This window comes from Cucurbitaria berberidis, assembly GCF_010015615.1.
Source record: "Cucurbitaria berberidis CBS 394.84 unplaced genomic scaffold K460scaffold_2, whole genome shotgun sequence".
NCBI lineage: Eukaryota > Fungi > Ascomycota > Dothideomycetes > Pleosporales > Cucurbitariaceae > Cucurbitaria > Cucurbitaria berberidis.
The window spans coordinates 6,790,936-6,806,191 of record NW_024468936.1 but is presented as its reverse complement, the minus strand read 5'-3'; the positions used below and the strand labels follow the sequence as shown (position 1 = coordinate 6,806,191).

The following is a 15,256-nucleotide window of genomic DNA, read 5'->3' as shown; positions in this document are numbered from 1 at the left end:
ACAACAGTGCTGAACGCCCTCAGTTGAGGAAATGTATGAGGTAATGTTCGTATGAAGATCAAACAATCTAACAAGACCTCTTGGAGTTACTCAAACGTTATCCATGCCCCAAATGACACGTCTACGCCCCACGAGCACGCGCAACGGGATATCAGGCTCATAAAATGGACAAGCAACCTCTACGAATCTTCCGCTCCTCTTCCTTCCCCTTCACTTATTCCTTCCCTCTGTCATGTCCTCCCCCGAGTCTTTACCCTGTACACACCCCGCCGTCCTAGCCACCCCAACACCCTCCTCCAAAACCGGAACAACAACCTCAACATCCCCCACCACCGCCTCTTGCACAGGTTTCCCCTCAACATCAGTCTTCTCCGTGACCTTCACATCTCCTCGCTTCCAGATACTCTCGAGATGCGCAATGTCTTGGGATCCTGTGAAGCCGTCGGACTTGGAAACCTCTTTTGTAGGAGTGTCGTACCCTGCATTCGAACTAGACGCGCCTGTTTGCTCTGTATATGAATGCGGTCCTGCGATGTAGTGCTCGGGCGCAGGTTTCGAGCCGTTGTGGTCGTTGGATTTGGGGCCGCAGAAGTAGAGAGTTCGCTGCTGCTGGGAGAGGGGAAGTGTTGATGGAAGGACGCTGGTGCATATTCGGGAGGCTACGCGAAGGGCTGGTGGAAACATATTATTGTATTTTGGATAGGAAGTCGTGGATGAGTTTTGTAGACTGGCTTGTCAAAGTGGACCTGGCGATGAGAGATGATCGCCAGTTCAGTATGGCGGTTTAGCGGAGATGGTGTAGAGGGATCAAGAGGCCCTTATGTACTGGTGCTACGTCAAGCAATCTTTCACCTATTTCTCGGGAGTTTGTTGGAAGACAAGGGTGCTACCCGCCTCATAGCCACAGAAACTGACAGAAGGCTAAGTCACAAACCGGAGTTTCCGTTTGCTGATAGTTGCACGGGGATCATGTTGCAGTGACAGGGATTGATATTTGCTTGTGAGCGTGGTAGCTCCTGCTGTTCAAGAGTTTTGTTCAGCCACGCAGGGAAACTATTATCTGCTTGCCTAGAATTCGTTAACAACCGGCGGTCAGGTTAGGGATGGGGAACTGTAGGTGAGACACGAGAACAATAGAAGGCTGTCCGGGAGTCTGCGAGCGCAGATATTTGCATTGACAGAATAAAAGTGGTATCATTGAAATCCGCTTACAGGAGAAGCAGCCTTTACCTTCCTAACGCCCCGGTTTAGCCAAAGAACTCCAAGATGCGTAACAACGGTGTCAACGCCAAATAATATTTTCCCCACATGAGTCTCTTAGCCGACTCTCTTATCCTCCACCTCATCGTTGGGCGGTGTCTCCTTGCTAAGGTAGTCAGCACCTTCCGCCTCTTCATACTCCTCGATCAAGCCTTGGACGACTTCCTTAGCTTCGTCAAACTCGCCGAGACCATCTTTAAAGGGCGCTTCCCGCTTGTAGCTCTCGAGGAACGCATTGCGTTTTCTCAGGGTCGAGTACTGCGCTACTATGCGTTTGAAAAGGGTAGCAATTCCTGTGTGATTTGCGAGCATCAGGCCGGAGACGCGATGTGAGGAGGTGACGTATGGCGACTTTTTGGTTAGAGCGACTTGAATGGAGGCGGGACCCCAGGGAATGAAAGTTGCAAGGCGGCGTTCACGGATGCGCATTAGCGATTTGTGTACCTGTCGATATGAGTAACTGAGTTGTTAATGTTATTAAAGGGTAGCTTACGTCTGAAGGGTCTGCTTCTCCTTGTATGATGTTCAATATCGACATGTAGCAGCTCTTCTTCGTTGGGTTGGTGGAAACCATGCGGTTCTTAGGCTGCAAGAGCCTCCTCATAACATCCAATACGGTAGTTTTGCGTACAGTCTTCGCTTGCTCGACGTTCTCGCCGGAGAAAGGTGTGTAGGAGGTCATTAAGAAGTGACAGCGAGGGGTAGGAATAAGCGATGCTACGATGCCGACTAGATCGTTGTGCATGTAACCTGGGTATCGAAGGGTTGTGGTGCTTGCGGACATGACGGTCGAAACGAGCTGGTTTGTCTGTTCAAAAGACGGATTCATGACGTGCAGTCTGTCTGCGGCGATTTTCGAGAGAGCCCCGTTGTCGAGAACGACCTATTCAGTCAGGTTCCGACTCGATTTGGGAAGTACAAAATTGGGTGCTGATACATACCACAGAGTCTGCATTCTGCGTCAACCGTCTCATACTCAGCAGACTGTTGTAGGGCTGCACAACAATATCCCCGTCATGGGTATTTGGGAACACGCTGTAGGTTTGAATGAGCTTCTTGGGGAACCTGTCGTTCAACCTCTCAAGCATATACGATCCGAGGCCAGAGCCAGTGCCGCCAGCGATCGAATGCAGCATCATGAAGCCTTCCAACGAGTCGGAGCCGTCGGCTTCTCTGTCAATCATATCCAAGATATCTTCGTGCACCTGCTCGCCCATGCTATATCCCATGCCCCAGTTGTTACCTGCACCGGTACCGTCCTTGTGTATATAGAAGTTTTCGGGATTGTAGATGTTCTTGTACGCGCTCTGCTGTATCGAGTTGAGCACTCTAGGCTCGAGATCTAACAGGATGGCCCGTGGAATGTAGCGCGTGTCGTCAGACTGGTAGAAGAAGACATCTTTGCGATCGCCGCCTTCTGTCGCAAAGTCCTCGAGGTTGCCGTCCTGATTGATGCCATGCTCCTGACACAGTTGTTGCCAGAACTGCTGGCCGACGCTGTTGCCGCACTGGCCAGCCTGCAACGTGATTATTTCCCTGCTGGCGTGTTAGCTAGAAATAGGCTTGCCGCGTGCAATTCTTTGGCGTACCTGGGCATGGCGTTGTTGATGTGGTCGACGACTGGCGGTGCTGGTGGGCTGTTGACGCGTTTGGTGGGGCTTGGGCTCGGACGCGTCGCTAGATTATGTCTGGCCGGCCCTGGTAGTAGGCTCGTACCGTCCTTCACTACAACTCCCAAAGCTGGTCATGCTTTTATACCACAATTTATATGATGCTATCGTTCATTCATATCTATATATATATATATATATATATATATATAGGCTAATCATGCCATGCTCTCCTCAGGCATAAGCTCACTACTCCGCTGCCGGCTTCACCTTGACAGACTCCTTATCGCTGAACCCAAACAGGATTCGAAACAAAACCGTGTAAATCAAGGCAAAGAAGTTGATCCTCAGCACATCTAGCCAGATCCTCACGCTTATCCTGTCCTTCGTTCCCTCATGCCATCCACGTCGCACTTCCAGGAACAGCTTCGGGTCATCCGTAACCACCCCATCAAGTCCCTGTCGGATATCCCACCGCATTCTTGACTCGTCATTCACCGTCCATGCATATACCGGCCGTTGATCGCGCTGAGCTTTGCGGATGAAGAATCGGCCCCATGGTGTCATGAGCACGCCTTGCTGCATATTGAACGACACATTCGGCACAGTGAAGAAGTACGACGCAATGAGCGTGGAAAAACCAATGTGGGACACAGGGAAGCCAGGCAGGTAGCGCGAGCACAGTGGCAGGTACTTGGCCGCCCAGCACCCAAGCACGATACGCTGGTGCCACGGCCGAGATGGTGAAGGATGCACGCTCCGGATCGTGTCACCGATCAAGCGCATCACATCATCGGCGTTGTTGTCCAGCTACACTGCGTCAACAGGTCACCTTCGTGCAACGCAACCCAAACGACATACCTTGATATCGAGCATTACCCAAATGTCTTCCAATCCAGGCTGTGCAAGATATTCGAGCAAGTCAGCGAGGCGTGGCATCGACTCATGCGGCTCCTTCAGCGTTCTCAGTTTACTCAGGAACTCATAGTCGCAGTCAATGATCTTCTCCTTCCGGCCAAAGCAGCGCTTCAGATCCTTGTCCTGTCTATAATCAGTCTACAATCCTCGAATGATTCCGAATTGGACGGACTAACATGTGACAGGACGACTACACCATCCCTCGACAGGTGGATGTCTGTCTCTAAACCTTCTGCACCTACTTCTACCGCTCCTTTGAAGGCCCCCAATGTGTTTTCCGGGAACTTGGCTTTGTAACCTCGATGAGCAATAGCCTGCGGTTTTCGAACCCCAGACACATCTTTACGTGCGAATGTAAAGGAAGCTGTCAGCTAGTCAACATATATTGGCGGTCTTAAGATCATCTGGGGTATTCCAACCTGCAGGAAAGCTTGTCTTCGGACCAAGCAACGGCTGCTCGACTATCTTATCAAGCTGTTTCGTCAAACCCTGAAACACAGGTGGAACTCCCACGACCATGTTTTCGAGAATTGGTGTTTGTACGTCGAGTGAGTTGTCCTCCATCCTAAATGCCAGCACGACACCGGGCGACGCGCGCTGATATGCACCGGAGGATCCGACAACGGACGAAGCGGAGTTTACGGGACTAATGTCAAGCAGGAAGCCGACGGAAATAAACAATTGCGTATACGATAAATGCGTGCAAAAGCAGTAACGACTGTACGCGCAGAGTTTGAATGCAAAGACAGTTACACAGGACACCACAGGAGACGCTGCAATTTACATCGAACAGCGTAACCCATGAGCAGCTAGGAGGGGCCGAATTTAAGAGCTTTTGCGGGTGCCGCTTGTCCTCAAGGCTCGAACACACTCGGAAAAGCGCCACATGCAGCCGTCAAACCCACCAAGATGGGAGCCAAATTTGTTCTTAACCCGTCAATGGTGTTACGAAATCGGGATAGACGCCTTGGGCCCCTCAGCCCATGTGGATCTCTATTGCACGTGTGGCTGCAGGCTAAGTTAAGCTTGTTCCAGGATTGCTTCGACGAGGCTCGGATGTATCAGGTCCCGGCGCTACACGCTTCGGGTTCCAGGAAGACCCTTCTTCGTGCACTTGACGTGTCAGCGATAGAAACAGCAAAACCAGTAGCTACTCTTTGGCTAACAGAGATAAAACTGGATTGGACTAATGGACAAAGGCGTATTTATGAGCGTTCATGCAAGATGCCTACTGAAGGGCGCTAAAGGGATGGAAAATCCCACAGGAATGATAAGTCTCACAATTATACAGTCCGACATCCTGGTCGAACAACCGTTTGAACCGCCCTTGGCGGATGATCAAGTCTTACTTTAACCCATTAAAGGAATATCTCTCACTATATGCAAGCAGCAGCACATGCTGACCGCTTTTCGCTTGGTGCAGTGCGTGCAGCCATAGGTGTACGCACAGTAAAGACACCAAGTGTTGGTCAGCCGTACAGCGTGTGGCGTCGGAAGCTTCACAGGCCGTCAAGAAGAAATCCTATCAATACGGCAACCCGCGTGGAAGGGTATCTCAGCGTCCCGTCCCCATTCTAAATTATCGTGTGGCTTCTCGTCAAGGAGAGAGATGAGCAGCATTTCCACCGACTCGTTAGGAGTCCTAGGACACTATCAAAGTCGGTTATAGTTTCTTTCGAGCATTCTGTGCAGATCTTGACAAAGAATTCACAGCTGTGACAGTTCCTAGTCTGCCTATATTTGTGACCTAACCTGCTTTGCTCGAGTGGTGGAAGTTGGAAGGGTGTGCACATCAGGTTAAACTAGAGTACTGGTTTTCTTTTCTTATCCACCCCGGGGCGCTTGATGGTTATTTGATGTGTTTACGTTTTCGAATATCTATCTGTAGCATTGAAGCTTACAATCATCTTTTCGTCGACCAATCTTACTCGTAATTTCAGTACTCACCAGCTGTTTCCCAATAACCCAATGAGGTGTCGTCAACGTATGCGTCTTTGATGACATCATTCTAAGTTTCCATGCCCATCCCCATCACCCTACGTGGCAACCTCAAACTTCGGGTTGTACTTTGCCGCTGCCTTTTGGAATTCACTCTTCTTCTCAGCCCAATCTTGCACGACTCGATGTTGGCTATCCGCCGCCTGTAGCTGCGCCTTCAAGCCCGCTACCTCTTCCTTCTTCCCCAGAAGTGTATTCAGCACAATCAGGTTCGCAATCGTATCAGCGGAGTTGGCGTCAATGGAGAGTGCTTGTTGTAAAGCGGCTTCGGCTTCTGGCAGGCGGCCAAGGTGTAGTTCGGACACGGCTTGTGCAACGAGGGAGTGGGGCGATTGAGACTGTGAGGTCGTGGCTAGTTCTTCGAAGACGTAGAATGCAGATTGGTATTTTTCGCCACCCTGGATGTACGTCAGTACACTCATTTTCAATGGGGAAAAAGAGGATAGAGAAGGGGTAGGATGTGGTGAGCATGGGATGAGGGACGTACTTCTCGCATGCCAACCCAACTCTCCGCGATATTGACAAGCAAACTATCCTGGGCCCATTTCCGCGCGCGTTGTGCTTCTTTTATCGCGAGATCTGTACGGTTTTGTTGTAGGTGGATTTGGACGATGAGCGCTACCCTTTACCAATGTCAGCCTTAACCAACCATCTCTAAACTCCCAGCTCTAATTCGAGTGAGAGAATATGCATGAGGGTGTACATACGCATCCAAACTCCCCTGATGTTTTGACAGAAGCTCAAGCGCTGCCTCCGTCTCGCCAGCCCTCTCCAGCACCATGCCTACGCATAACTGCACGTTCAAATTTTCTTGTCCATGCTGCTCTGCTAGCTTCTTTGCCTGCTGTACCACATCTTTGCCCTGCTCGAAATCCGCTAGTAGCTTGACAGCAACGAGATCTGGTGTCTTTTCGCTTGCAAGGTCGGCAGAGACGGCTTTGGCTTGGCCGAGCGCAATTTGGCTGCGAAGTTTGAGTACGCGGACGGGAAGCGCGTTCGCTGAGGAGAAGGAGGAGGTATCGAAGTCGAGTACTTGCTGGTAGGCGCCGGCGTGAAAGGCGGAGTGGATGTTTATTAGCTCTGACTGTCGTTAGTGGGGTGTCGAGGGTACATCAAGAGGTGGGTTTGAGCGCACCTCCTTCTGGTGAGTAGGGATCCATTGTGAGAACGATTGTGGGGTATTACGAGGTGAGTAGGACAATTGGCGGGGAATGACAGTGTTGCTGGAAATGGAGCTTGGTGAAGCCACGATTATGTTTGGCCTGTTTGCTTGGACCCTGCTCGCTTCCTATTGGTTGCATGAAAGAGTATCTCGATGCGGCAGACCAAGAGGACGAATTCCATTTTCATTCTTGATAACCATGTAACTACTCTACTATGAGATTTGCGCATTCTTGGGCAGCATACCAAGCCATTCCTATCAGTGTTTGACCCTATGGAGCAGACTTGTGAAGGCCTGCGGTTCACTGTATCTGCTTCTCCAGATACTCTACACCCTGCGAACAGTAAACGCAAGAAATCTGGTCCCACCAGGAACGAGATTCGTCTTCATCTTCTTGGACAGATCTTCTTCACCAAGGACAGCGTCGATCTTCCACTCTGTCCCGGTCTCTTCACTGACCTGCTTCCACAGCTTGGTCCATGACTCCGCATTGTGCCAGTACGACGTCAACTCTTTCTTCAGGTGCTCAAAAGTTCCAGGTTCAGCTTTGCCCCCCTGTCGTCCAAAAACCAAGGAACCACTCGCTGGCTTTAGTAGCTGGATAATCCTTTTCGCTACTTTGACCTGCGTGTCCAGATCGAAGAGGTGGAAAAACGAGGAAGCGTATATGACATTCATGTTGCCGTCCAGCTGTTTCAGATCAGAGTCCGCATCCAGGATGTCTGCTTCGATGAATGCGGTCTTTAGGGATGATCTGTCACGGAACAAGTCGTATCCAAAGTCCCAGAAGCCTTTTTTGAGATCAGAGGCGTAAGTGTTCTCGGGCGGTGCCCCATCAGAAACAATCTTGCGGGTGTCTTGACCCATACAGCATCCAAGATCCAGAAACTTCTCTCCATTCTTGACGCGGCCTAGGACTTCGTCGTAGGCGGGAGATTGTCCAACGTTCAAGTCGAGGAAACCCCAGTAACCAAGGCAAGGGTAGGGAAACTGGGGAGAACGTTAGTGAGGCTATCGTCGCACTATGCTGTTGTACGGATGAAGTACAATCTTGAAAGCTTCGTCTCTCACTCCCTTGATATGCGGGATCACGTCATCCGAAGGCACTTTGCTGTACTTTTCGAATAAGTCCCTCGTTTCAGGCTTGAGCTCTATGATGTCCGTCTTGTACCACGGGAGTAGTTCCGGATTATCGACGTATGCTTTACTCGCAATGACTTGTTGGGCGTCGTTTGCCTCCTTCTCACCAGGATCTTGTGCTGGAAGAGCTTGAGACATGTCGGGTAAAGGATAGAGCAGGGAGGCTAAGTCTCAACTCGACACTACTCGGTTGTGCTTCGAGCGCGAGCTCTTTATATGTACCGTGTGCTTACATACTGGTGCTTACTGGCGTATCAGATATCAGATAGCACCAGGCATATGCACCCTGATCATCTAGGAGCGGGATGCGCCAGGCATATGCACACCCTGATCATCTGGGAGCGAGATACGAGTTGAGAACAGCCAATCCCACCTCAGTTTGGTCCTCGAAGTGTGCCGGCTGTCCGCGACATAGTTGCTTTCCTGCCAGCGCATGTCACGTTATGAGCTCACGGCAGAATGAAAAAAAAAAGAAGAAGAAGCGTGAGTGATGATAGCCAAGCAAAGGGCATGGCGTTCGCTGTTTGCGCACGGCTGCACTTGCCCCTTCCCGAACAGCGCGGGACGCTGAATGGTGGGGCAGGCACCAGTGACGCGCGCGGAAAAAAATGGCAGCCCAAAAAAACTCACTTCATGCCGCCAGCCTGAACGTCTCCATATATATCAAGCAAAGGCTCTACTCTTCTTGCTTCAATCGCAACACCTTCTTGATACCCAGAAACCTATCCTGGCCGACTCGTTCCTACTTCACACGTAAAGTCACATCCAAGATGCCGTCCATTGAGCACCCCACCATCCAAGGTAAGAAAGCATCTGTCCAGAAGCATGGGAACAAAGCCTCCATGGCATGGCGTGCCCAATCTAACCATCAGCTAACAATTGGCTCTCCAGATGGCTGGTTCCGCGAGATCTCCAACATGTGGCCTGGCCAGGCTATGACCCTCAAGGTCAAGGAGGTACTCCACCACGAGAAGAGCAAGTACCAGGACGTCCTCATCTTCGAATCGACCGACTACGGCACCGTCCTCGTTCTTGACAACGTCATCCAATGCACCGAGCGCGATGAGTTCTCGTACGTTTTATCACGTTACAAGCGGAGTACGTCCACATGGCTGATGTCGGAATAGATACCAGGAAATGATCACCCATCTTGCCATGAACGCCCACCCCAACCCTGAGAAGGTCTTGGTCATCGGCGGTGGTGACGGTGGTGTGCTTCGTGAGGTTGTCAAGCACGACTGCGTGAAGGAGGCCGTCCTTTGCGACATCGATGAAGCCGTCATTCGTCTCTCCAAGCAGTACCTCCCTGGCATGTCGGTCGGCTTCGACCACCCCAAGACCACCACAATCGTTGGCGACGGCTTCAAGTTCCTCGAGGACAAGAAGGGCGAATTCGACGTTATCATCACTGATTCTAGTGATCCAGAGGGCCCTGCGGAAGCTCTCTTCCAGAAGGCCTACTTCGAGCTTCTCAATGGCGCCCTCCGTGAAGGTGGTGTCATTACCACGCAAGGTTGTAAGCCCCCTCGTAGACTCTAAAGCCTTGTGCATGCATTGCAGAAATCACCCATGCACCGGAAAGGTGCTTCTTGGTACATTGGCTAACATTTTGCTTCATCGTATAGCTGAGAACCAGTGGCTTCACTTGTCACTCATCGCCAACCTCAAGAAGTCGTGCAAGGAGGTCTTCCCCAGCGTCGAATACGCCTACACCACAATCCCTACCTATCCCTCCGGCCAGATTGGCTTCATGGTTTGCAGCAAGGACGCCAACCGCAACCTGAAGAAGCCACTCCGCAGCTGGTCTGCCGAGGAGGAGGAGCAGCTGTGCAGGTACTACAGCAAGGAGATCCACGAGGCCTCTTTCGTGCTGCCCACCTTCGCCCGCAAGGCGCTCAGATGAGGAACCGATCACAATGCTTCCTGTCATCGCGTACCCATCAATTACGACCAACTAGATACCACGACATGTAAACCACGGTCAAAAAGTGAAATATTCATGAACCTATTAGGGCGTACAAGCCGGCAGCTTTTACGATAACAAATGTCCAATTTCTGGATAGGCGTTTAAAATACACTACATTGGCCAAAATCAACTCTCCATTGGGTGCAACCTCCAGTCTGCTCACCTGCGTTTTGTCTTTGGTTTTAATGTTCCTTGTGGTTGTTCCTAGTCTAAATTGCACGCAGCCACAGCACGATTCAAGATTCACCAGTGGCACAGAATACACCCGCAACACAAAGTCTTGGCTCTCATGTCGAATGCCCCACAGACCCGCGATATCAAGCTGTTATTGTAAAGTGAATATTCGGCAGTTGAATGTCTCAAGCAGCTTAACGAAATCAGAGGGTTACGCACCTGTCTCGAAGTACATCTAGGGCTAGTGACATGCGCGAGTTTCAGATTATAGCCTCATTTCCTTACAGAATGCGACACAGGGGCAAGCTTCGTTGACGAAAATGAGCCCATTTTCCATCCTTTCTTAAGCGTGCTGAGCTGTTCCATTTCCACTTCTTGGTACATTCAAGGTGTACTGTGTATGATCGCCATGGGTTACCGGTTCAAGCGGCGGAGACCTTATGCAAGATAGCTCTGCTCGACGAGTATACCGAGGAATTGAGCATTTGGTAAGAACAACGCGTCTCGTCTCCACTTTCATGGAACTGGAAAGCCACTTCGAAGCAACGAAGCCAACTTCTGCCACAAGATAAGCCTGCACTTAGCTTGTTTCGTCGTTGAAGCATCCTGATCTCCCCAAGGAAGAGCCGGCTAAGCGGCATTGCTGAGGCTCGAGTATGACATTGCCTTCGGTCATTTCGCCAGCTGCGGCGTCATATTGATGCGATACCGAGATATAAGCCTTGATTCGAGTCTCGAAGGCGAGAAGCGCTTATCAACAAGGGAAGTGATGAACAACAGAGGATTCTGACACGTGGTGGCAATGGTCATGGAGCGGACCATGCCTTGAAAGACAGGCTGACTGGTACATCTGGACCGCCCGCGGCGTTGTCGTCTGCTTCAACACCGTAGTCGACTGAAGCTTCGTTCTATCTTTGGTCGCTGCTCCGGCGGAGACCCACGAGTGTGTGACAGGTCTGGTGTCAGGTCCTTCTCGCGAGCTAGCCGCCAGGGACCTGAGATCCCCTCGTTTGAGGCTGGCGCGTAGGATCGTGATGTGGCTCTGCTCTGTATAGTAGTAGCAGAGAGTTGCGCACATGTTAAGAGTGAAGATAGCCTTGCTGCAACACGCCTAGTGCCTGCTGCAAGCTTCACGACTTCCCTTTGCTGCTCTTCTTCGTTGCCCCGTGGCCTACGGTCGTGTACGGTCACCTATCTTCTTGTCTTCCTACGTTTTTATAGATTGAGCGGGCCTCTTCGTTTACGATATTGAATTCCTTCCACGGACAGTTACGCGGGTTCCTAGAAGTCACGTCGCGGTACCCAGCCTCAGCGTCGCTGGCATCCATCACACACCGAGAGGCCTCACGACTCGCACACACGCAGTAGCCACGATCCATCGCTTCGTTTCTCGTCGCCTTACTTCGTCAGTTTAATTTAATAATTATATAGCAACCAAACGTCTGGCTACGTTTGCTTTTCGCTGTACATACTTCCCTCGGCAGCACTTCTAATCCCGCCGAGTGATACTGCGTCCTCCAAAGTCTGCAAGCAGCACTCTCTCGCGGGATATTGTCATCATTTGCGCATTCGGCTGGCGCGCCTCTCGGAAAAACAGTTAATTAAGCGACCATGATACGCAACACGATTGAGATTGGGGAGCCGTTTAGTCCGGCTAAGATTCATCCGCTCTTGTCCCCACAACCCAACAAGAGTTCCTCCGACCTTAACCCCGTCGATGCATCATTAAGCAATCTCACCCGCCCTACTCCGCAGCCTCCGCAGACCAACGTCCACAGCCCTCAGGACGCGCCGTATAATGCTTCATCGGTAGCAACTACAGAAATAGGCGGTGCGCCCGCAGCATCCGGATCCGAAACACAGCCAGCTATTCTGACACCAGACGAGTCAGCTCGGGACGAACAACCGGCTGTTATCAGCACCTCGTCGTCGATTGAAAACCTCACGGTTCTACCGCGTGTGCCTTCATTTCAAGAGCACCGCAACCGGAAACACCATAAGAACGCTTATTCCTTCGACTCAGCAATACCCCGCCAGACCATACTCAAAGCGCTGCAATCACGGCCACCGACGACACAGTCCATGGATACAGTACTGATGGAGGAAACGAGAGACGAGGGCAAGACCCAGCGGTCAAAGAGCATCACCCACCAGCGGTTGGCAGACGCGCTCTCAGAGCTCAAGCTACACTCGGACGATGTCACTGCAAGCAAGATGGCTGCGCTCGCATCACCATGTTTCTTCCACAAGAAGTTCGACAAGGCGGTCAACTTGGATAAAGTGTTGGAGGAAATGGCCGACGACGACACAATATCGCACTCGAGACTCATGCAGACGGCATTTAGTGTCCGCGAGGTCTCGAAGCAGCTCCAGCGCCGCCCCATCAAGATGACGGTGCGAAATGTTATGATTGTAACAAAGGCCCGCGACAATAACCTCGTATACCTCACACGCGAGCTGGCAGAATGGCTACTCACAACTTCTCGCTATGGCTCAGACGTGGGAGTGAACGTCTACGTCGATCACAAACTGCGCAAATCCAAGCGCTTCGATGCACCCTCTCTACTAGCCAAAGACGAGAGATTTGAAAGCATGCTTCGCTGGTGGACACCAGACCTTTGCTGGGAATCTCCGGAGTTCTTTGACCTTGTGCTGACGCTGGGGGGAGATGGCACAGTCCTATTCACCTCCTGGCTTTTCCAGCGCATCGTTCCGCCTATCTTATCCTTCTCCCTGGGAAGCCTGGGTTTCCTTACAAACTTCGAATTTGCACAGTACCAGCCTGCCTTGAATAAGATCATGACAGAGACTGGTATGCGAGTAAACTTGCGCATGCGCTTCACCTGCACCGTGTATCGCTACCAGAAGAACGATGCCCCTGGTGCACCTCAACACATCGAGGCAGAGCAATTTGAAGTTCTGAATGAGCTTGTTATCGACCGCGGCCCATCACCCTACGTGTCCAACCTTGAGCTCTATGGCGACAACAACCTCCTCACTGTTGTACAAGCAGACGGCTGCATCTTCTCCACTCCCACTGGCTCAACAGCATACTCCCTCTCCGCAGGCGGCTCCCTCGTTCACCCTGACATCCCAGCCATCCTACTCACACCCATCTGCCCACACACACTGTCCTTCCGGCCCATGCTCCTAAACGACAGCATGCTCCTCCGCATCGCCGTGCCCCTCAAGTCACGTGCTACCGCCTACTGCGCCTTTGACGGCAAAGGCCGCGTCGAGCTTCGTCAAGGGGACCACGTCACCATCGCCGCTTCGCAATACCCTTTCCCTACCGTGCTGTCGCAACCGACTGAGTGGTTTGATAGCATTAGTCGCACGCTCAGATGGAACTCGCGTGGTGCGACCCAAAAGGCGTGGGATGGTGATGAGAATGGCGAGGCAGAAGAGAACAAAGAGCCAGACTTTGATATCGATTTCGATGACGATGATCTTGATCGAGATTCGGGGTATAGTGCTGAAGGCTCGACGGCTGATGGAAGGGGAAGCCCTATGCGGAAGGGAGTCGTCCTGCCATTCATGTAGCTCCATCTTCTAGACCTGGGGTCTTTATTCCCGCTGCTGCTTGGGCGGGTCCCAGTGGTTCTTTACCTGGGGTGGTTTGCTTCGTCATATTCTTAACTTTGCCTAGACCTGCTCTGGATAGCTTCTCTTTTGTTTCCATAAAGATGGACTGCACATATGATTGTTGAAGGCGATGCTCGTTATATGATATCCTAGAACGCATGTAGAAGCTTGATCATTTACATTAAGAGGAGAGAATAGGGAGACACAATCGAACGATTTTGAATGACGAGGCTGCTGCCTGTCAGAAGAAAGTTTGACCGCCACTGCCATAATCATCTTGCTTCTGTGTTCTCCTTTTAGGTGCATGCTTATCATTTCCAGTGACGACGTCTGGTATGCTTAGACCAATTCTGCATAACTTAATTTGAATACCCATTGTCCGAGACATCTCCGTGCTCGAGCCATCTCACGTGATATGCATCGCTGCCATTTATTAGCATGGAGATGATCTGCATGTTCGCGTGTCTCAAGTTGCGATCTGCACTGCATGTGCTACAGAGGGATAGAAGTCTGAGCGAAAGGGTCGATCTGCTTGTGGCCACAGTGTGGCGTGTGGAGAAGACCTTGAACTAAGGATTGAAAGAAGTAGACTACCTGGGGTTAAAGGATCCCAAGTCAAAGTAGGCCGTGTGAGAGAGTGAAACTTTACCATGTTGTGATAACACGCTACCACTGTAAACATCTTAACCCAAGCACTGGTCATCTCGGAGCTAGCCGTCTGGCTCAAGTCAAAGTCTAAACTGGACGGCAGTCGGCGTGAACAGTCGTTCTAAGATATCGCAATCACCGGCGTGTGGCTGAGGAATTACTTCGTACGAGTTCTATTCTTGATAAGCCGCTCTACCTTCCGAAGCCCTGTTTAGACCGGATAGTGCCCGCTCACGGAATGTCGCTACTAGGCGCTATCCGGATCCTAAGCTATAAGTGGGTACCGTGTCGCAGTCAGAGGAAGATCAGGCACGCTTGCATTGAAGAGATCCACCAGACACGTTTTGCGTTCGACGGCGAGGGCGGCAAGGAATGTTAGGAGACAAGAAGAAGCGGAGTGCTCAAGTGCACGGCTAGTTCGTGCCAGTGCGGTGACCAGACCTTCAAGCAGATGTCTCAAAAAAGCTTCCCTGCTCAACAATCCAAAGTTTAAATGGCCATTGTATGAATCGCACCCACTCCATGGAAGCATGCCAATGTCCTATCTAGACTGTAAACGGACTAGCGCAGTGGGTCTGAAAATCGCCTTGGCCAACATCATGCAAGCATCCACCACACAGATACCAAAGCCTTCTAGCCTTACCACGCAACGCCCTCGGGCTAAATTTGCAGATTAATAAGAGAAACTTGAGCACAGGGCGAAACAGAAGCCAAGTATCACAGAAAATTTCTCGAAAACCAGAAGCAAGGCAAAGAAAGGACAAAGGGATCACCCATCGGCCCTTCCTTCGGTCA

At 51.2% G+C, this 15,256-nt stretch overlaps 7 protein-coding genes across 7 annotated transcripts; 2 read left to right on the top strand and 5 right to left on the bottom strand.

Annotated features, from left to right (window-relative positions):
• Positions 1-210: 210 nt before the first annotated feature.
• On the bottom strand, positions 211-684 carry K460DRAFT_404716 (uncharacterized protein; the record flags this gene model as incomplete). The annotated part of the gene is made up of 1 exon (XM_040936762.1): positions 211-684. One exon carries the CDS (start codon positions 682-684, stop codon positions 211-213), a length of 474 nt encoding a protein of 157 aa, XP_040792063.1.
• Positions 685-1,317: 633 nt separating this feature from the next.
• Positions 1,318-4,352, bottom strand: K460DRAFT_404715 (uncharacterized protein; the record flags this gene model as incomplete). The annotated part of the gene is made up of 7 exons (XM_040936761.1): positions 1,318-1,704; positions 1,754-2,143; positions 2,202-2,796; positions 3,124-3,680; positions 3,732-3,911; positions 3,965-4,152; positions 4,208-4,352. The coding sequence occupies 7 exons, from the start codon at positions 4,350-4,352 to the stop codon at positions 1,318-1,320; spliced, it is 2,442 nt and encodes an 813-aa protein (XP_040792062.1).
• A 1,472-nt stretch (positions 4,353-5,824) lies between these two features.
• On the bottom strand, positions 5,825-6,946 carry K460DRAFT_279206 (coatomer subunit epsilon; the record flags this gene model as incomplete). The annotated part of the gene is made up of 4 exons (XM_040928316.1): positions 5,825-6,184; positions 6,274-6,409; positions 6,494-6,866; positions 6,922-6,946. The coding sequence occupies 4 exons, from the start codon at positions 6,944-6,946 to the stop codon at positions 5,825-5,827; spliced, it is 894 nt and encodes a 297-aa protein (XP_040792061.1).
• Positions 6,947-7,030: 84 nt separating this feature from the next.
• K460DRAFT_385292 (uncharacterized protein) lies at positions 7,031-8,538 on the bottom strand. The gene is made up of 2 exons (XM_040935532.1): positions 7,996-8,538; positions 7,031-7,938 (listed from the first exon to the last, which is right to left on the bottom strand). The coding sequence occupies exons 1-2, from the start codon at positions 8,224-8,226 to the stop codon at positions 7,276-7,278; spliced, it is 894 nt and encodes a 297-aa protein (XP_040792060.1). The 5' UTR covers positions 8,227-8,538; the 3' UTR covers positions 7,031-7,275.
• Positions 8,539-8,858: 320 nt separating this feature from the next.
• K460DRAFT_281444 (spermine synthase) lies at positions 8,859-9,991 on the top strand (the record flags this gene model as incomplete). The annotated part of the gene is made up of 4 exons (XM_040928492.1): positions 8,859-8,889; positions 8,980-9,160; positions 9,216-9,604; positions 9,714-9,991. 4 exons carry the CDS (start codon positions 8,859-8,861, stop codon positions 9,989-9,991), a joined length of 879 nt encoding a protein of 292 aa, XP_040792059.1.
• Positions 9,992-11,229: 1,238 nt separating this feature from the next.
• On the bottom strand, positions 11,230-11,625 carry K460DRAFT_365388 (uncharacterized protein). Its single transcript, XM_040933167.1, has one exon. The coding sequence runs from the start codon at positions 11,605-11,607 to the stop codon at positions 11,416-11,418; it is 192 nt and encodes a 63-aa protein (XP_040792058.1). The 5' UTR covers positions 11,608-11,625; the 3' UTR covers positions 11,230-11,415.
• Positions 11,626-11,715: 90 nt separating this feature from the next.
• K460DRAFT_365386 (ATP-NAD kinase) lies at positions 11,716-14,203 on the top strand. The gene has a single exon (XM_040933166.1). It carries the CDS (start codon positions 11,840-11,842, stop codon positions 13,769-13,771), a length of 1,932 nt encoding a protein of 643 aa, XP_040792057.1. The 5' UTR covers positions 11,716-11,839; the 3' UTR covers positions 13,772-14,203.
• Positions 14,204-15,256: the final 1,053 nt, after the last annotated feature.

What these genes read in the sequence shown, in the direction of transcription:
- K460DRAFT_385292 (XM_040935532.1), bottom strand. Translation starts at nt 8,226, where the DNA reads ATGTCTCAAGCTCTTCCAGCACAAGATCCTGGTGAGAAGGAGGCAAAC. An exon ending in GAGACGAAGCTTTCAAGATT is followed by an intron (nt 7,939 to 7,995) that starts GTACTTCATCCG and finishes CGTTCTCCCCAG; the next exon opens with TTTCCCTACCCTTGCCTTGG.
- K460DRAFT_365388 (XM_040933167.1), bottom strand. Translation starts at nt 11,607, where the DNA reads ATGGATCGTGGCTACTGCGTGTGTGCGAGTCGTGAGGCCTCTCGGTGT.
- K460DRAFT_365386 (XM_040933166.1), top strand. Translation starts at nt 11,840, where the DNA reads ATGATACGCAACACGATTGAGATTGGGGAGCCGTTTAGTCCGGCTAAG.